Here is a 21,268-nt window from a genome sequence, read left to right as displayed (position 1 = left end):
AGTGGATAGGTGGGAGAGAAGACAGACAGGTCAATGAGGCGGGGATGAGAAAGGCGTGCTGGTCTTGGGGTGAGGTTGGGGGTGGGGAGATTTTGAAGCTAGTAAAGTCCACACTGAGACCATTGGGTTGTAGGCTTCCAAGGCAGAATATGAGGTGCTGTTCCTCCAGTTACCGGATGGCATCATTGTGACACTGGAGGAGGCCCAGGATGGACATATCGTCCAGGGAATGGGAGGGGGAGTTGAACTGGTTCGCGACTGGGAGGTGTTGTCGTTTGTTGCGAACCAAGTGTAGGCGCTCTACAAAACGGTGTCCGAGCCTCCGCTTGGCTCACCGATGTAGAGGAGAGATCGGTAAATTGTATCCATAAATAGATGAACCTACTCTCCTTTCTCTTTATATAATACAAGCATAAATTAAAGCAGCATTTTCATCATTCCTTAAGTAAATGGACATCACAAAATTGGATCTACTTGTGGATAGCTGCTAAGTTTTAGTGGTGTCAGTTTTTCCTTTAAATGGATTTTAGGTCTGTTCCAAGCACACTGTCAGGCATTCCTTTCTAACATAACAATCCACTAAACAAAGTGTCTAGCTCCTCTTCTATTTGAAGAAAACTAATGTACAGGAATAAAACCATTGAATCCCTACAGTGTGGGGAAGAAGGCCAATCGACTTATGAGGACTCATCGACCACCCTCCCTGCCCGAAGAGCATCTCATCCCCCAGACCCACTGTCCTTGCCACTGAGCCATCATGCTGCCCATATTGGACGAAACTGGGCAGCTGTCTTAAAGCACCAGTACAGACTAACTGGCAACCTGCTATGCTTTCAGATTCTGTCGCGAGTGTCTTTTGCACAGACTGTCATGAAATGTTTTAGTTTTTTTTTTGAAGGTGGGGACCAAGAAACAAGACCAGTTACAAAATAATTTGGAACTCCTGTAACTCTTCAGTATTTACTGAATTTGCTCAATTGTATGCGATGTAAGCTGCTTTATTTCACACTGTATATAGAGAAGGAACAATGATTGTACTGAGTTCAATTAGTGTACCTCATTCTTGCTGGATAAAAAAAGCCCTCTGCAGTTTCCCACATTTAACTAAAATAGTTTCCAAAGTTAGAACTCCTATGGATTTTTTTCATGATCTTATTCTTTTTCTTTGGTTTAGAGCTGAGAGTTAAAAAGTGACCTTTGGACTGTGAGCAGCAGCTAGTGCTTGAAAAAAAAACAAACAAGCTGTTATTTGTTTTTTAAGGCCTGACCAGAAAGTTAATTGAAGCTTGATTCTTGTTTTAAAAAGTGTTCTATAGATCTTTCAGCTCCAGAGAGGCCTTATGCTCAAGCAAATGACAGATGTTGAATGTTAAATGGGACTTCATGGGAATATAGTCAGTCTGGGAGAGTGAGGCCAGAGTTTGAACTGATTTTTGGACTGTTCTTAGGTCAAAAGCATTGTGCCTGCGAAAACTGCAGGGCAGAGGTTTAATTGCGCCCTGATTGTCCTCTTAGCGTCAACTTATTGTAAATTCATAGAATAAAATGAGTTCTTTGAAATAAATGAATATTCCTCAGAGCCTACTGGAAGCTATCCTCATGCATCAGTGTCATCAGAAACCAAGCAAGATATAAACCCATATATCGATGATGTTATGGATCATGGAGACTGCTGAGGTGAACTGGCTAGTTACATCTATTTTAGTTTTCCCTTTTGATTTATCCTTTGTCTGGAATTAAAGATTGGGTTTCAATCTTAGATATTAATTAGATTATCTTGTTTAACATTGCTCTGTAAATGTTACTGTATTGTTAATAAATTAAATCATTTGTTTGAGTTATAAACCTAGTGTCTATTATCAGTTATTCAGAAAGTCTCATACTGGTCATTGAAAAAGGCTGGTTAGGAACCGTTGGAGTCAATTTTGCGGTTCATTTGAGTATTTTAATTTTACGGTGTTGCAAATACAAGGGCAGAGAACCTGATTTGATTTGGCAGTCTGTCTCTTTGTCATAACATAAATTACTCTGCTATGTTCCAGTCGTCTTGTGTTCTTTGCTGGACTGTTAGTACTATGACAGCTTCTTGTTTTATTTTTAATAAAAGTGGGCAGCATCTGCTATGTCTCCAGGAAAAAGAACTTTCCAACATAATGGATGCAAGGCTTTTGCTAAGACTGGATAATAAAACTGCTCAGTGATGACAAGATTCAGAGAAACTATTTAAAATCCTACCTTGCCGATGTTTTGACCACCTTTAGTTCATTTATAGATGTACTTTAGTTTGTAGACAAAATCCATTAAATGTGCTTTCTTTTTAAAAATATTTTCAGAAAATATCATTCCAGAAATCCCACAATATAATCATTTACTGTCAAATGCAGCAGCTAGACAGTATTAAAGTAACCAGTGGAAAACCAATCCAATTTTGCCTTTGTATATAAGAATTAAAAAAAAAAAAAAATCTAGTGTCCTCTGGACCTTTGCTCTTGTATGGATAAACCGACTAGAAAATCTACCTGTGGAAACTTTTAACTGAAACTTGTGTTTAAGAAAGCACTGTCTCCAGTATCTCATTTAATGGTACTGTAAAGTGAACTAATATGTTCTGCATTTTTCATGATCCTCATTTACAATTACAATGGTAAGTACTCAAGTTTAGCTTTGTAGAGCCTCAAATCGAGAAGCTTATGCAACTGACAGAAGTATATTGTTTATTTTCTGTATATTTAGGTTCCTTGTATTCATGTTCTGACCAAGCGCTGGTCACTAGCGCAGTTGCTGCAGCAAGGCCCATATCAGTCAATAGCTGGATGGTTGTATTTTTCCAGACAATGAGGTAGGATCTACTTCACGATTCCCCTCTTTCTCCTCAATCACCACTCGCACACCGCTCCCTCCCCCAACCCGCACTCCCGAAAAACAGGCATACATGCACCCACACCCTCAGACCATAAGTATACAGGCAAAGGATATTATAACCTCTTAAGAACTGTAGAGCCTAATGAAATTTTTTTTTCCCCCAGAGTAGAATACCTGGGCTTTCTTTGGCAGTCAGCATCTTTATATGCATAGATTGGATATAATACTGTATTTCTTTCCCAGCTAATGAATTAGAACCAACTCTTGGACTCCTTAGTGTTTGCTTACAAAAATACAAACCTTTCATCTTTGCTACTGTCTGATGAAGTAGGCACACCAACATTCTTCCCTTGAAATCCATTTGAACAGCAAGCAATTGTTTAATTTCCTTAAACTTGCATCACTACCTTACTTCTTGGCTCAGTTGCATGCTGTAGACAGAGATAATAAAGGCGCAAGTTTTCACTTTTTTAACATAAAATGCCATCTGTTCTCCTTCGTGTAAGGAGATATTTAAACAGTTCTTATAATGGCACGCTCTTAGATATGTACCTTCTATACTGAAATTGAACAAGGTCAAATAATGTCGAGTATGGTTGACTTCAGGATTCTTGAGGAAAACTTGAAGGAATCTTAAAAACATGTTAGTCATTTCCTCATTTGTCTGACCTCTTCCCTGCTGTGCCCATCATCTATTTTAAGAAGGGTCGGCCTGGTGTTTCAATGTGAGTACCTGCAAATTAATTGCACTTCCATTAATCAAAATACACTGTGTACTTGAAATGGTGCCTCAGTTAAGTTTTTATTATTTCAGCACACTTCAAAGATTGGCAAAATAAATATAAGCAAAATTGTTTTGTTCTTCTGTTTGGAAGGGAGGGTATGTGAATTTCAGTTAGATTCTTTACATATAAAGTGATCAGAATTATTTATGTAGTGTCAACACCATTTTTGTTTCAACGGTTTTGTTTTGGAACCAACTTTTAACAGATCACAGCTTTTAAACTGCTTTGTACAATTATCGTACTTTATTAAACAGGAGTGTGTTGCCTTTCTCATCAGTACTCTTATAAGTGACCTTGAGAGACAAATTAATTATAGCATTACAATGATTCATTATACATTCATCATTTTTACAACTTCTGTGACAACACAAATGCCCCAAAATCCCTGCTAATTTTGCTTTGAAACTCTTGAGGTTGTAAAAATTACTTTTTGGGAGGAACTAAATCAGACTGCACAGCATTACAACCTTTTTTCAAAGTGGACTTCCTTTTACCATGAATGAAGTAAGGACAGTTTATTCTCTTATTTTTCTATACTTGCCCCATCAAAAAATTGACCAAGTCACAGCTTTTCTGCACAGCTTGCTTTCCAGGATGCATTAGTCAGTTCCTCATTCCTCCGCAGGCTCCTCACTGCATGTGAAGCTTAGATTATGCTGTCTTAGCAGACCGCACTATAAATAGAATCTCTAATGTACTGAACCAGTGATGTCATGGAGGCCTCTGGAATGCCTGCACCCTCACCTGTAACTGAAGCGCACCCTTTCCTTCCAGATTCCCGTTAGCCTTGCCTCTATGATGGGTTTCATGCTGTAAAAAGGAAGACATGAGATGATTTTATGTTGTTGGTGTATAAAGTCAGACTGCTTAAAATTAAACACAGATTTGGAAAACAAAGTGAACTGTGAAAGAGCTCCTGTAAATGAATGGTAGTGATCCCAGTGCTTATGTAGGAGGTCTAGTAGCACTACAGATTTTTGCATTATGACAGTGATAGGGGAAAATGTTTTTGGTGCCCTACAATGCATATCTGGATTATTCTAAGTCTTAACATTTTAATCTGTAGTTGCAAATACTCCAGGTGTAAGCCCTGATATTGCCTTTTTCATAAATGTATATATGCTTGTTATCTTAAGATCAGTGACATTTATTTCAACTAAATACTCCATTCTTTTTCTTTCAGTGTGAAAAATTCAAACTACTGTATTCCCCCATATTCTGGCTATAACAGCTACGATTATCTAGAAGCAGGAAGACACAGTGAACAGAGTGGCCTGTGTGGCTTGAGTAATTTGGGTAACACGTGTTTTATGAATTCAGCAGTACAGGTAGGTCATTTTAGAGAGATCTGTAATCATTTACTGTTGTAAATATTTAATACTGAAGTTGAGAGTTTTTGTGTCCTTTAACTTGTGTAAAGCAATTTTAGAAAATATTCCTATCGGGAACATTTTCAATGAAGTACCCATGGGGTGATAAAGTGTCTGCTATGAGTAAATCATGAAAGTGTGGTCACTTGCACTTGTTAGATTGTGGTTCAAGTTTCTGATTATGTTTATGATTGTACAGATGATTTTTGAGGTCTTGCATGGGCCAGCACAGTAGGTAATTTATTTCTGTTGTAAAGTATTCCTTGAAAGAGTGATAATCTAGTGCAGCTTTTTTTATGCAGCTGCTTTGTCTCAAAATAAACATTTGCAATAAAAACAATTGATGTTCCACCTGTGAATAACATTGCTTGTTATGTAAAATAACTCGAAAGCATAATACTGTTCTATTTACTCCTTTCATTGGTAGTTCACAGCACAAACATTGATTTTAAAAAAAAGAGATGTTGCCGAAGCTTTATGCCTTGCGGTCATAAGAATAAGTACAAATGACAAAAAAAAAACTACCGGACTGAAGGCAACTGATTATTTGGTGTTTCAGTCTGATTATCTGAAGCACTGCAACGAGAAAACAGTGGGGAGCTGCAGCAAATGTAAATGAGTTTGTCTGATCATCTTAAACTGGTTGTTAGTGTAGCTATTTAGATTCTTCAGTAAACGCTGTTCAATCTCAAAATCGCCTCTACAGGAGACAATTTGTTTTTGGTTTTGCAAGCAGAGGCTAGTTGAATATGGTCTGTTCTTTGTCTATGTCAAACAACTGAAAGAGGATGTTGTATGATTTGATCTGCCAGTCACTGGGTTGTGCAGTCCACACACCCGACACTCCACTGACATTGAAATTCACAGCCAAGTTGCTCAAGTTAGTGGTAGGCAAAATGTTTTATTTAGACTGACAGCAGCATCTTGTTCATGGAAAATGTCACATGTAACTACTACAAAGTAGCAGCATGAAACTGCTCAAAGTTTTGAGATGCGTTACCTTTTCAGACTAATATGAAGTAGAGTGGGCACTTTCATCACCAAAGTGATGTCCTTTGGCCCTTTTGTAATGTACAAACAATGTTTCATTGGATGGCTGTTGTACTGCAGGACACCTTTAACGAGCTCTACTACTTAAATCAATCTTGTGGGATGAACAAACAGCTAGAGCTCTGTTTGCAAGCTATCTAGATGCATGTTCTCATGAGCGCAATGTGGAAAGCTTAAGCAACATGTCTCTCTTTTCGGTAGTCTTCATCTTTCATTACAAACATACAAATCAGGAGCAGGATTGAATTGTCACCTCAATCCGCACTCCTGCCTATCTCTGTTAATCTTCATTACACAAAAACCTAACTACCTCTGTCTTGGAAATATTGAAGGACTCTGCATTTTCAGAGTTGCAATGACGTTACAGCCCTCCAAGAGAAAAAACAAATTGCCTAATTTCTTTTAAATGGATGACCTCTGATTTTTAAAAAGGAGCCCCTAGTTCTGGTCATTCCCATAAGAGAAAACATCCTCTCCACATCTACCCTGCCAAAACCCTTCAAGATCTTGTGCGTTTCTATCAAGTTGTTCTTACTCTTCCAAACTTCATTAGATTTAAGTCTTGGCTGACCATCTTGTCATCAGAAGGTAACCAACCCATTCCAGATATTAATCTAGTCAACCTTCTCTGAATTGCCTCCAACCCATTTATATGCTTCCTTAAATAAGATGACCAATATTGTGAACAATTCTCTGGATTTTGTCCCAACAGTACCTCATATAATTAAATTATTTAATTTTGTATTCAGTTCCCCTTACAATCGACGATAGCTTCCACTAGCTTTCTTAATTGCTTGCTGTACCTGCTCACTAGCCTTTTGGAATTTATGACTGAAGATACAAAGGTCTCTGCATATCTTGGAGCTTTGCAAATCTCTCACTATTTAAATTGTGCTTTTTTTATTATTCCCTGCCAAAATGAAAAACTTGACATTTTCCTATAATATACTCCACTTGCTACATCTTTGTCCACTCACTCGGCCTCTGTGTCTTTTTCTATCGTAACTAAATTTGACAACTGTATCTTCTTCCCTTCATCTAAGTAATTTATATAAATTCTAAACAGTTGAGGTCCCAGCACCAAACCCTGTGGCACACTACTTGTTACATCTTGCCAACCTGAAAAAGACCCATTTTCACTTCTCTACTGCTTGTTAGCTAGCCTATCCAAACCAATGTGCAACGCCCCCGCCCCCCGCACTGTGATGTTTTATTTTGTGCAATAATGTTTGATGTTTATTTATGGGTTTCATACTAATTTACATGTATTTTTCTACCTAAAACGTTAGATGTGTGTATGCATGGACAGGCAAATGAGCATAACTTTTTGAATGGTCTTACCTTATTAGCACAATTCCGGGAAACTCAATGATCTGTGAATGTGGCCTGATTTCCTTTATGAATGCACCTTGAGTAAAAGATTGAGGTTACCCCATTGTTAATGGCTTTGAGCATAATTCAATTGTCTTCAAAATTTTCTCATCTTTTGAGTTGGTTTGGAAAAAGATCATGCTGATATTATTAGTACATATTGTAAGAAATCCTGCCTTGGAAATATTTAGTCCTTCTGGCCCCCTCGATTTGAGAATATTTTCCTGCTGGCTGTTTTTAAATGTAATATCAAATATGTTTGGATTTCCTTCAGTTCTCTTAACGCTGGTGCCAGAATATTGCAGAGATCCCTTATGGAATTGCAGAAAATGAAATCAGAAGTAACCATTTTTAATACAGCTTGCTGAAGCAGTAGAATGGGTGTTTAATCTTCATTTAAAAGGAAATTCTACGTTGGCTATCTACACAACTGAAATCATCCTGTAGACATTGTCAGCATTCAGTGAGTTTCACTGATACTGTCACATGGTAAATTTAAAATGAAGTACAACTAAGAGAAAAATGATAGGTGGAGAATTTGTTTTGCTGAAGTCTCTGCTTGCAGTGATATGAAAGAATATACAGTGCACTTTTCTAGCTGCTGTGCATTGTCTTTTGTGACCCACAGCTGGTTTACAGTGGATTATTGCACTCTTGCTGCTAAGTGTGTTCAGATATGCAGTTAAGATAATTTGAAGTATGGCTTAAATTAGGGCCACAGTCTCCAGGTAAGAGATGGCTGAGAAATTTCTTCACTCGAAAGGTTTTAGATCTTTGAAATTCTTTACCCCAAAAGGTTGTGGATGTTCCGATATTTGGTTTATTCAAGATTAAGATTAAGATCAATGAGATTTTTGGGCCTGAATGAAATCGAGGAATATTAGAATGGGGCAATAATTTGGAGTGAATGTCGAAGATCACCCGTGGTCTTACTGAATGGCATAACTGGCTTGAAGATGTTGAATGGCCTCTGTCTGTGTTATTTATGTTAATGATGGCCTGTACAAAAAAGTAAAACACTTATAATGCTGCAATAAACCAACTCTTATTTTGCTTAAGTATCTTAATTTGTGGTGTTCGTGTTTCATGTAATCTTTATCGGATATAAACATATCCATTTTAGGAACATTCTTGATACACAAATGTTCAAGGGCACTTGGTTGATTTGCTGTGACTAAGCACTTAAGCTCTTCGTCCTTAACAGACATTTTGAGGTTAGGTGTCATTTTATAAGTTCCTTGTCATTTTAGTTTTTGAAGTTGTATTCTGAGCCCTTCAATATTGACTTTGCTCCAATTTTTAACCTGATTTCCGTCATACTCTGCCCTTCTCTGTAGTGGTCACAGAGTATGATATTACATATTGAGTGAAAAAGAAGTTCTGTAAATATTATAGGAACTAAATTCTTTTCTCCATTGCCACCTCCATTCAGTAATAGGGTAATTGAAATCCTCCATGATTATGTCTGCCAATCCACAAGCGGAGGTAACATTTTTGACTCTGTTTCTAAATCTGTTTAGAATCAATATATCTTAAAAGGGAAAATTTCAACAAAACTTGGTGCCAACACAGGGTATGGCCAATAAAGAATTAATTAGTTTTGGCAAAGATACCCGTTCGGATCCTAAAATTGTTAATAAAATCCATTCACATTGGAGGAAAGGGCAAATTTGACTTTTTTAAAATGTGAATTGTGCATCCAACTGTCAAAATTTGAGTAGGTTTCAGAGCAGATGGAAACTCTTAACTTAAAAAGAAGAGTTCTCTTTTTTTATTGTGATTTTATAATTACGAAGCATCAAACCAGTGAAGATTAAAATACATACCTTCTCCCTTGTAGTGTTATTACAATTGCACAGTTCTTTGAGGGTTTCCTTGAAGCTGCATATCATCTAGGTCAAAGTGACCTACTAGATCAGCATTTCATGTACCATTCACTGCCTCCACCAACAGAGCAGCAATGTGTACTATCTGCAAGCACCACTGCAGCAACTTTCCTAGCTTCGCTCAACAACAGCTTCCAAACTTGCAGCTTCTAACACGGAAAATAATACAGAAGGAAGACAAGTGGGGACATCGCCTCCACCACTTTCTTGACTTGGAATTAGATCACTATTTCTTCATAGTCACTTGGTTCAAATCCTGGAGCTCCCTTCCTAACAGTACTGTACCTGTATCAATGGAGTACATGATTCAAAATGGTGATTCAGCACTACCTTCTAAAGGGTAATTAAGTCATGGTAATATCTTATGGCAGGTCCTCTGCTTGTTTACCATGTTGTTTCATCTTGTTCTTGAGCTTACCCTTCAGTTACTCCTAAGGGCCTCCTGTTTTCAGTTTGTGAGCAGTATGACTAGGGAAAAGAATACAAGAGATTTCCCACTGCCTGCCTTGTGCCTGAAGCAAACTCTAGTCTTTTCAAGGGAAACTTCTCCTATAAGTAGCTTTGTTCTGAGATTCTAGTTGTTCCATCATCACCACCATAGGTTTGCTGTTTCTGCCATTGGCCGTGTCTCAATACTGAGCATTGGTCTGGGCGACTCTCAAAAGGTTGGGTGACCACCCTGAGCTCTCAAATGATCCTGCTGCTTTGACAGTTAAGGGTGGGCAATTAGTATCTTGCTGTTGATGTTCATATCTGACAAACTAATGGAGAAATAATCTCCCTTATTCACCTCCCTATTAGTTACAGTTCCTACCAGGACATCTTTAGTTAATTTTTTGTTCGGAAAATATTATTATTTCTGCCCTTGAAAATATGAGCAGCTTTATTTGATCATCTTCTGTAGTCCACATGATGTAAGTAGACCCACAGAGCACTTGGGCAAGGAATTACAGGGTTTTGACTCAGTGACTGAATAATAAATAAAAATTGAAAGAATCGCAGATGCTGTAAATCAGAAACAAAAACAGAAATTGCTGGAAAGGCTCAGCAAGTCTGGCAACATCTGTGGAGAGAAATTAGAGTTAATGTTTCAGGTCGAGTGACCCTTCCTCAGGAAGATTACAAATGCTTAGTCATTATTTGTAGTGCAAATAAATCTCTCAACTAAAAAATGTGATTTATCTGTTTTGATAGACTTTTTAATACCCATTTCCAGTTGCAGGTTGAGATCAATTACTGCACAACAGTAGAATAGGTTGTCCAGGGATAGAAAAACAGTCTGCATTGTTGTTGAGCCATCCTATTGCTTTTATCTTAGGTTATATCCAAAGCATATCTAGAACAACCACAGTAATAACTTCACCTCTGGCACTATTATTCCTTTGAATTCACTTGCTCCATTTCCCCCATCATCTTCCTTAATTACGTGCTTCCCCTTGGTGACTTATACCTAGCCGCAACTCAAAATTCACCAGCGTATGCTTTTTTTGACTCTGAAAAATGCTCATGTTGCATCTGAACAGACTACTTTAACACAGATAGTAAGAACTGCCGATGCTGGAGTCTGAGATAACAAGGTGTAGAGCTGGATGAACACAGCAGGCCAGGCAAATTCTTCTGAAGAAGGGTCCGGACCCGAAACGTCAGCGTTCCTGCTCCTCTGATGCTGCCTGGCCTACTTAAACACAGGATGTGTTGCTATTGTATGCTCTGTATTAATCATACAACTTCTTGCAATGACTGAAGTATAAACAGGTTTTTTGCTATATTTCACAACAATGTTCGGTCAGCTCTGGCAACTTGCAGCAATGAGACTGCCTTATTGGGTATTTGGTAAAGTGTAGTGATTAGTTTGTTTGTTAATTTATACAAGTTTATCTTTTTTGTAGTGTTTGAGTAATACCCCTCCACTGACAGAATACTTCCTTTCTGATGAGTACATGGATGAGTTAAATCATGACAACTTACTGGGAATGAAAGGAGAAATAGCAAATGCTTACGCAGATCTCATCAAGCAGATGTGGTCAGGAAAATATAGCTATGTTACACCAAGGGCATTTAAGGTATGTATTAAAACATTAAAGAGGAAATAAAGACTGGCATTTGGTCATTTGAATTAAGCTCTTTGATACAATGAAGTTTTGCACAGGGTGGAAGTTTAAATGCAAATTATTTTAAGAGGATTACTTAAAGACAAATTAAGTAGGTACAGCCTCTGTTCATGAAGTTTGTTCCTGTTTATCTTTGCAATTCTGTTGCGCCATGTGAGTAAGAAGTTTAATTTTGTCATAATTATGAATAGAATAAACTGACAATTTGATAGGTTATAAAATTGATGTAACCTCAATTTCAAGCAAACCTCTTATATATATGTTTTTATATATTAAATAAACCTCTATATGCCCGGAGACTACAAACCAGCTTGACCAAGCAAAAGACATTTGAAGTGTCACTAAAATGTCACAAATGGTCAAGCATTATTCCAATTTCTGCTGTTCTCTTGTGACCCGACTTTACTTTTAACTACAACCACAGAGGATGAAGGCAAAACTTTCACACCCAACTCAAGCTGGACTGGAGTTTTAGTGTTCACGCTGTTTAAACAAAATGTGCTACACTGTTATCAGGCAAACTAATACCTGTATATCGTTGTCTACACTGATACCTTATAGAGGTTTGGATGATGAAAAAAATGCCAATAATCTATTCATAACAGTTCATTTGCACTATTAAGGTAAAACGTTCATGCCTAAGTGAAGACTTTGGTTCAGAAAATACATCTGGATATGTGGAATGATTTGGATGATCTCCAGCATTGCTCACAAGATATTGTTAGGACTTGGGTATCTTCCAAGACAGGCTGTTAGCCCTTCAATTCCTATATTTCTGACAGACAGTAGAGACCATATCATTACAGCAGACAGCAAAAATAAAACCTCTGGGCAGAGGCTTTCTGCATATATTTCTCCCATCTCAAAAATACATCAATATAGAAACATAGAAGATAGGAGGAGGCCATTCGGCCCTTCAAACCTGCACATGGCTGATCGTCCAACTCAATAGCCTAATCCTGCTTTCTCCCCATAACCTTTGATCCCATTCACCCCAAGTGCTATAATCTAGCCGCCTCTTGAATACATTCAATGTTTTGGCATCAACTACTTCCTGTGGTAATGAATCCCACAGACTCACCACTCTTTGTGTGAAGAAATGTCTGCTCATTTACAAAAAATCTGTTTGTATCTCCTTAAAGATACGGCTTGAAACACAATGACAAAGGTTTGTACATTGATATTCTGTTAATTCCTCCCATCATGAACTACAAACGAAAAAGCAAAAGAATAGTTATATTGTTAAATAAAAGTTATATTGTAAAAAGGCAGTAAAATGAAATAGATGTCATGACCTTGAGCTTACACCTGATTATTGAAATGAAATAAATGAATGAAAATATTCTGTAGTATCCCAACATTGGCGTTTACAAAGCAATTTAGCCTTTCGTAATCCACAATACACTTGGTGTCTCATTCTATGACAAGTGTATGGAAATAATGCTCACACTATCCGTCCTGTATTTGGTAAAGTTTTCCCATTTCCATGGCTATTGGCATTAGGTTTTTAACAGATCATATTCATGCTGTTGTTTCAGACACAGGTTGGTCGCTTTGCTCCCCAGTTTTCGGGCTACCAGCAACAAGACTCTCAAGAATTGCTGGCCTTTCTCCTTGATGGCTTGCATGAAGATTTGAATAGAATTAGAAAAAAGCCATATATTCAATTGAAGGATGCAGAAGGCAGACCTGATGAGGTACAACCAATTGCAATTTTATCTTCGTTTTGGGGAGGAGCTGCTTTGCTGGAGAAATGCTTTCAATGTGAAATATTCTCCTTCCGCATTTACTTTGTTGTTAAAGTTCATGTTTAGGGTTCCAAAGTGATGGTAAAACATTAATGCCAACTTGGACTAGTTAGCATTGACAGCCTTTTGTTAATGGATCCAAAACATATGTCAGCCGACTGGCTTTCTTTTGGCCAAACAAATGTTGGGTTTGCTGAAAGATTCAACAATTGTTATTTGTGATTATGCTTCCTTGCAGGTAGGAGATTAAAGTGTTTGTAAAAAATGGGAAGTGTTTTGTTAATGGCTGTTCAATCCTTTCTGTCTCCTGCTCTTTCACACACCTTCATATTATCCAATTTCCATGGTTCATTGATTTTTCTTCTAATTTACATGTTCTTGGAAATTAATTACATGAAATTTACCAAAGATACTCAGACAACACCTTCCAAACCCACAACCACTTCCATCTAGAAGAACAAAGGCAGCAGATATATAGGAACACCACCATCTTCAAGTTTCCCTCCAAACCACTCACCATCCTGACTTGGAAATATATCGCCCTTCCTTCGCTGTCACTGGGTCAAAATCCTGAAATTGCCTCCCTAATGGCATTGTGGGTCAACCCACAGCAGGTGGACTGCAGCAGTTCAAGAAGGCAGCTCACCATCACCTTCTGAAGAGCACCTAGGGACAGGCAGTAGATGCTGGCAAGCCAGCAATGCCTACATCCCACAAAATGTATTAAAAAAAGGAATTCTCATGAATCAAAGGTGTATGTTTCAAATCACCCATATTTTTCTGTCACAGCCATATATCTGTTACAATCCAAAGGTACTTGCTTTCTGGCATTTGTCACCATGACTAGTGTAATGTAGAGAATTTGTGATGTATGTGAAACACAAAAAAATTGAAATATTCCATAAAATGAGAGCTATTCTCTTTCATGGATTTATTTAAAGTGGATAAGTGCAAGAAATAGATAGGAATCTGAGGTTATACTGTAGTATTAGGTGAAGTGGGATGCAGCTTGTTTAGGGCATAAATGTACGCATAAAGCATTTGGACTAATGGCTTGTATCAAAATTCTAATTGTCCCTGTTTTAAATATTTTTGTTGAGAGGAAGGCAGTGGTATGGTGCCAATGTCTCTGAGCTAGTAATCTAGAGGCCAAGCTGATACTCTGGGGATGAGGATACAGATTCCAACACAGAACTGGTGGACCTTGCATTCACTGAGTAAATCTGGATTTAAAACTTGCCTAATGTTAAACACAAAACCTAATGTCCATTAGGGAAGGAAATCTGCCACCGTTCTCTGGTCTGGCCTGCATTTAACTCCAGACCCAAAGCGATGTGGCCAGCACTTAAATACCTCTGAAATGGTTAAACAAGCCTCTCTGCGATATCAAATTGCTTCAGATTGACTCAAGAAGACAGCTCACTACTACTTTCCTAAGGGCATTTAGGAATGAGCGATTAATATGGCCTTGCCAGGGACACCCATATCCTATGATCAGACTTTTAAAAAAGCTATTGTTAAGAAGTCATTTACAGTAAGTGGAGCTTTGTCGTCTAAAATACATCTCATTTTCTTTGTTTTCTTAAAGGTGGTTGCTAAGGAAGCATGGGAAAATCATAGGAAACGGAACGATTCTATCATTGTTGATATTTTTCACGGTCTTTTTAAATCTACTCTTGTGTGCCCCGAATGCTCAAAGGTTTCTGTGACATTTGATCCTTTTTGTTATTTAACACTTCCTTTGCCCTTGAAAAAAGAACGCACTTTGGAGGTTTTCCTTGTCAGAATGGATCCACTTACCAAACCAATGCAGGTATGAAAAATGCGGTTTACTTCTCCAGTCCTACTGGAGAGTTAATTTGTTAGGTTTTTAGATTTTGATTTGGTTGCATTCTCTTAAATACAGAAAGTGTTCATCTATCCAAACATCAGGTTCAATATTGCTTGTGTTTACATTGTACTTTAGATGTATAAATTGTCCTGATGCCCATTGTAGAGAAGCTAAAGGAGGTGAACGTACTTCAGCCCATGGGAGAGAAATTAGGATTCACGAAAGTTAGGGTTTGAAGGCCGAGAATTATAGAGGCAAATTTACTCTGATTCCAGAAAGTAAAAACAGAATGTTCTGCAATTAGTAGTAGAGCAAAGAAAATGGATATCTGAGACAATAGGATGTGAACTAGCTTTGAGTTTTTTGTTGAGAAGTCTAATCCTGTTTCTCGCTGTAAGGGACAGGAAACACGAGATTTTGTATAGAGGGCTATAGAATAGTCAATTTGACAAGAAGGTTATTGGGGTTTCCTAAATATGTGAAATAATAGAGAAGTTGGGAGACTAGGACTGGACAGCATCGTCTAAATATTAGACTGCAACCTTTCAGGATTGAAATTAGGAGCTGCTTCTGCATACAAAAGGTGGTGGAATTTTAGAAAACACTTCTGGAAATAGCAATTCATGTTTGCTTAATTGATTATTTTAAAGCTGTAATTGATAGATTTTTAAGTCAAAAGTGTTAAAAGATATGGAGAAGATCAACTATAATCTCATTGAATGGCAGAAAAAGTTCTAGGAGCTAAATAGCCTGTTTGTGTTCCTATGATATTTATGAGTCATTTTAATTTCCAAATAACAACCCACTATTGTACAGGTAGATATATTTAATAAACATGTTTGCAAGTGTTATGACACACCTCTGGAGCAGATGGGACTCCAACTTAGAGGTAGGGGCACTCCACTGTGCTACAAGAGCCTTCTGTTGCAGAGTTAGCATGACATCATTTATAATATGCTGAAATATGTGACTCCAATCATTGCTACCTCTGTGCATTCTCTTGTGAAAAAAGGTGGCAAACAATCCATTTTGGTTTTCATCTCAGCGAAATTTGTTCAGTCCACTTTTAGAGAGATTGTAGCAGAACATATGTGAAGTGTGCAAGGAAGGTGGAAGACCGGCAAGGATGCCTTTGGAATAATCATGTCTGGAGCAAGTGGTTATGGTGTTGATATAAGTAGTTAGACTGATCCATAACTATGTGTAGCATTGTGAGAAACCTGCATGTAGATAGACCAGAGGAGGGATCTTTTTAGAGCTGCAGTAGTAATAGTTTGTTTTTCCCCCTGTACTATCACAAGATAAACTTTAAACATTGAAATATAACAGCATTTGGAGTAACCTTATTGAGGTTTAGGTTTCATCTGGGCCATTTTATAATAACTGAAATTTATTTATACAGTTTATACAACTGAACTTGTGCTTGCATGCATGGCACATGGGACTTTTGTTGTTATTAACAATCTGCTTAACTCACATTCTTGTGCTTTCTTTTAGTATAAAGTAGTTGTTCCAAAAATAGGCATAATTTCCGATCTGTGTGCTGCACTGTCTACTCTGTCGAATGTTCCTGCAGATAAAGTAAGATTCAAAGTTATTGCAGTTTTGAACAATCTCATTTTTTTTCTTTCCTCATAATCATTGAAATAATACACTCTTGTGTTTTGCATTCAGATGGTTGTCACGGATATATACAACCACCGATTCCATAGAATATTTTCCATGGATGAGAACCTCAGTAGTATCATGGAAAGAGATGATATCTTTATGTAAGTATTTGTGTGACTCCAACTTACTTTTATTATACTAACATAATTATTCCAAAATCTAAATCCTTCTTTTAATAAAACAAGTTTTGACAGCATGTACTTGTAATGAAAGCGAATGACTGAATTTACATTTGTGTATCTAGATGCTTAACACATTAGTCATTAGTTTTTAATCATGATTGAAAATCCAAATGCAGCGCTGGATAATCGGGAATTAAACTTTTGCCAGGCAAACTCCAGATGCAGTTACATGCTAAAACAAGTGTTTGTAATAAGTTGAGAGTGTGACACAACATAGTCTTTCACCTTGTCCCTTAGCTTTATCCTGTGCATGCTCCCCAACCATCAGGATAATTGGACAAAAGTTTACATATATATATTTCTTTCCATTATTTTAATGGACAACAACTTCATGCTTTAATATAGTGCCTTCAATATAGTACAGCGTCACAAAGCACCAGAAAGGTTATCAACTCAATATTAGTGTTACAGACTCATGACCTAACTGCTGCTGTTCGATGAGCTGGTTTTATGATTAGTTGAAACTCCTTTCTACACTACAAATGTGCACCGTGTGATTGTGCAGCTCTGGCTGAAGTTCTTGAGAGTTCTTTTCCATCACAGCCTTTTAGTTTAGTCCATTTAATACTTCAAAACACCCAAATATAAACAATGCTGTGTCCATAGCAATTTCCGCCTATCTATGTATATGTAAGAGAGCCTTGTGCGAGGGACTTGCATTGCACAACAGTAGCAAAAGAAGTTGTATTTGAATAGTACTTTCACAAGTTCATGATATCCCAAGGCGCTTAAATTGTCAGTTTAATTTGTCATCACTTGTAATGTGGGTAAGCTGCAATCTTTCAATTGATTGCAGAATTCAGTCTTTGTAACAATATAACAAATAATTGCTGCTATCATTTTAAAAATCAACCAATCAAAATTACAAATACCAAGAATCCTTCAGACATGCCATGAATATTCCACTAGAGACAGTTCAACAGCAGTATGTTGTACAAAACACTGTTTTGTGTTTCTTGGTGTTTTCTTTACATAATTTAAGCAACTGTTACATGTTATCTGTTCCAGGCGACCAGATCCAAAGTCAAGCAATAAACTGAATGAACAATTAATTCACTTCAAGTGAGTTTGCTGAGAGGAAGCATAGGTTGACCAGGTCAATAGGAACATCACCTCCAACAATGTAGCACTCCTTCAGTATTGTATTTGAGTGTCAGCCACTTGATTGGAGCTTGAATCCACTACCACCTTTCTCTTTGGCAAAGGGAGCTGAACTAAACTGACAGTTGTTGTCAAGCTGTAAACATCAATATACATTTCTGTTCAAAGATTTTAAAATTCAAAACAATAAGTTCCCTTCATGGCTTCACACATACCAATCAAATTCAATATTACCAAAACTTTACAGTGGAAATGTCTCAAATCTGGTAGAGATCAAGGAAATATCCGAACGTTGTTTATCGAACATTTAGTGAAAAGACAGTGATACCTGTTGTTACGTCAACTCCAGCCAATGTTATTTTAGTGCTTTAATGTTGTTTCATAGTATTTTAATGAGTTAATCATTTTGTTAAATTCTTTTCATTCTTTTTAAAGCAGCACCGCTTTGTCAAGCAACAAACTGCTCATTTGTTCGGCCACTTATTACGATTAAGTATGATGTGGGCCATTTCAAAATTTTACATGGAGATTGAATGATAACTTTGTTAAAAAGTACAGTGATTTCTGTAGAAAAATTATAACTATTGCAATACTTTTTTCTGTTGTAGTTTTGAAGTAACTGGCAATAGGACAGATGACACAGACGCTGTTGTGATTCCAGTATATTTACGTGAGAAGTATCGGCAGCCTACCTATGGCCACCATAGTAATGTGTGCTTGTTTGGACAACCCTTTATGATATCTGTGCCCAGAAACATAACTGAGGAAAAGCTTTACAACTTACTACTGATGAAAATGTGGTAAGTATCTGATTGTCGATTGCATTTTTCTGTTTGTCAGAACAGCAGTCTTTAGTCAGAGATAGTAGGAAGTGCAGATGCTGGAGAATCCAAGACAACAAGATGCAGAGCTGGATGAACACAGCAGGCCAAGCAGCATAGGAGCAGAAAGGTTGACGTTTCGGGCCTAGACCCTTCATCGGAAGGGGGTTCTGAAATAAATAGGGAGAGAGGGGGAGGCGGATAGAAGATGGATAGAGGAGAGGATAGGTGGAGAGGAAACAGACAGGTCGAAGAGGCGGGGATGGAGACAGTAAAGGTGAGTGTAGGTGGGGAGTTAGGGACGGGATAGGTCAGTCCAGGGAGGACGGACAGGTCAAGGGGGCAGGATGAGGTTAGTAGGTAGGAGATGGGGGTGCGGCTTGAGGTGGGAGGAGGGGATAGGTGGGAGGAAGAACAGGTTAGGGAGGCGGGGACGAGCTGGGCTGGTTTTGGGATGCGGTAGGGGGAGGGGAGATTTTGAAGCTTGTGAAATCGACATTGATACCATTGGGCTGCAGGGTTCCCAAGCGGAATATGAGTTGCTGTTCCTGCAACCTTCGGGTGGCATCGTTGTGGCACTGCAGGAGGCCCAGGATGGACATGTCGTCTGAGGAATGGGAGGGGGAGTTGAAATGGTTCGCGACTGGGAGGTGCAGTTGTTTATTGCGAACCGAGCGTAGGTGTTCTGCAAAGCGGTCCCCGAGTCTCCGCTTGGTTTCCCCGATGTAGAGGAAGCCACACCGGGTACAGCGGATGCAGTATACCACATTGGCAGATGTGCAGGTGAACATCTGCTTGATGTGGAAAGTCTTCTTGGGGCCTGGGATGGGGGTGAGGGAGGAGGTATGGGGGCAGGTGTAGCACTTCCTGCGGTTGCAGGGAAAAGTGCCGGGTGTGGTGGAGCTGGAGGGGAGTGTGGAGCGGACAAGGGAGTCACGGAGAGAGTTGTCCCTCCGGAAAGCAGATAAGGGTGGGGAGGGAAAGATGTCTTTGGTGGTGGGGTCGGATTGCAGATGGCAGAAGTGTCGGAGGATGATGCGTTGGATCCGGAGGTTGGTGGGGTGGTACGTGAGGACGAGGGGGATTCTTTTTTGGTTTTTATTGCGTGGACGGGGTGTGAGGGATGAGGTGCGGGAGATGTGGGAGACACGGTTGAGGGCGTTCTCGACCACCGAGGAGGGGAAGTTACGGTCCTTGAAAAACGAGGACAACTGAGATGTACGGGAGTGGAATGCCTCATCCTGGGAGCAGATGCGGCGGAGGCGAAGGAATTGGGAATAGGGGATAGCATTTTTGCAGGAAGGTGGGTGGGAGGAGGAGTATTCTAGGTAGCTGTGGGAGTCGGTGGGCTTGAAATGAATATCGGTTTCTAGGTGGTTGCCCGATATGGAGACAGAGAGGTCCAGAAAGGGGAGAGAGGTGTTAGAGATGGTCCAGGTAAATTTAAGGTTGGGGTGGAAGGTGTTAGTGAAGTGTATGAACTGTTCGAGCTCCTCGTGGGAGCACGAGGCGGCGCCGATACAGTCATCAATGTAACGGAGGAAGAGGTGGGGTTTAGGGCCGGTGTAGGTACGGAAGAGGGATTGTTCCACGTAACCTACAAAGAGGCAGGTGCCCTGTTCCCCGATCACTGTTGTCAGCTGATACCAGCACCACAGCTGATCACTGTGCCTGTGCTCAAGAGAAGAAATAATCAGACTGTGTTTCTGTTTTTTTTTGTTGTAGCAATTGGGTAAAGATAAGATTCTGTGTGACTTTGATGCTTCCTGTTGTTGATTAGTTAAAGCCCATGAATTCAGCTTTCAGGGATGACTTGTTCATTTTATTGAAGTAATTATGGATGACCGGAGCCTCTGGAGTTGTGCCTAAAACATGTGTCATCGCTTTCATTGCAATAATGGTTTGCATTTTTGTCAGGATGTTCGTGCCCCAAGATGCTCTGCAGGAAACAAAGTTTATGAAACAAAATTTGACACCAGTCCACGTAAAATATTAGAACAGGTTTCCAAAGGCTTGGTCAAAGAAGTAGATTTTAAGGTGTATTTTGTAGAAGGAGAGAAAGGTGGCGAGTCATTGACAGGAAATTCCTGTGCTTAGTGTTTTGGCAACTGAAGTCACAGATGCTTGTGGTGGAATAATGAAGTCATGGTTGTGCAAGGGACCAAAATTGGAGAAATGTGCTGCTCACAGAGGATTGAGAGTAGGGAGAGTGCTTGGAAAGAGTAACTCTTTAAGAAACCTATAACCCACCAACTTTTAAATAGGCCCAGTAATTTAGCTAAACACTGAAAGTTGCATTAATGGTGACATAACAGCAGAATCAAACAAATTGCTGAACACTTGCATGGATTTACTTGGGGATAGCAGCCTAATTAGAGTTTTTTTTAAAGAAATGGGATTGTTGAAAAGTTTAAAATATGTTCAAATATAGGACTAGGTGTATAAATTTAAGAGACTTGTGCAGTCAATCTGATTTGCATAA

At 38.7% G+C, this 21,268-nt stretch overlaps 1 protein-coding gene across 1 annotated transcript in view; it reads left to right on the top strand.

Moving 5' to 3' along the window:
- Positions 1-20,883, top strand: part of LOC125480962 (ubiquitin carboxyl-terminal hydrolase 15-like) — a 77,673-nt gene extending 56,790 nt beyond the window's left edge. Inside the window, exons 5-13 of the mRNA XM_048607950.1 lie at positions 4,831-4,975; positions 11,214-11,387; positions 12,974-13,132; positions 14,772-14,996; positions 16,512-16,595; positions 16,689-16,783; positions 18,574-18,765; positions 20,512-20,518; positions 20,704-20,883. Of these exons, the coding sequence (XP_048463907.1) occupies positions 4,831-4,975; positions 11,214-11,387; positions 12,974-13,132; positions 14,772-14,996; positions 16,512-16,595; positions 16,689-16,783; positions 18,574-18,765; positions 20,512-20,518; positions 20,704-20,883 (1,261 nt within the window). The remainder of the gene's footprint in view (positions 1-4,830; positions 4,976-11,213; positions 11,388-12,973; positions 13,133-14,771; positions 14,997-16,511; positions 16,596-16,688; positions 16,784-18,573; positions 18,766-20,511; positions 20,519-20,703) is intronic.
- The last annotated feature ends 385 nt before the right edge of the window (positions 20,884-21,268 follow it).

This window comes from Rhincodon typus, chromosome 18 (genome assembly GCF_021869965.1).
Source record: "Rhincodon typus isolate 14 chromosome 18, sRhiTyp1.1, whole genome shotgun sequence".
NCBI lineage: Eukaryota > Metazoa > Chordata > Chondrichthyes > Orectolobiformes > Rhincodontidae > Rhincodon > Rhincodon typus.
Note: the sequence above shows the minus strand (reverse complement) of the source record. Positions and strands in the feature narration are given on the sequence as shown.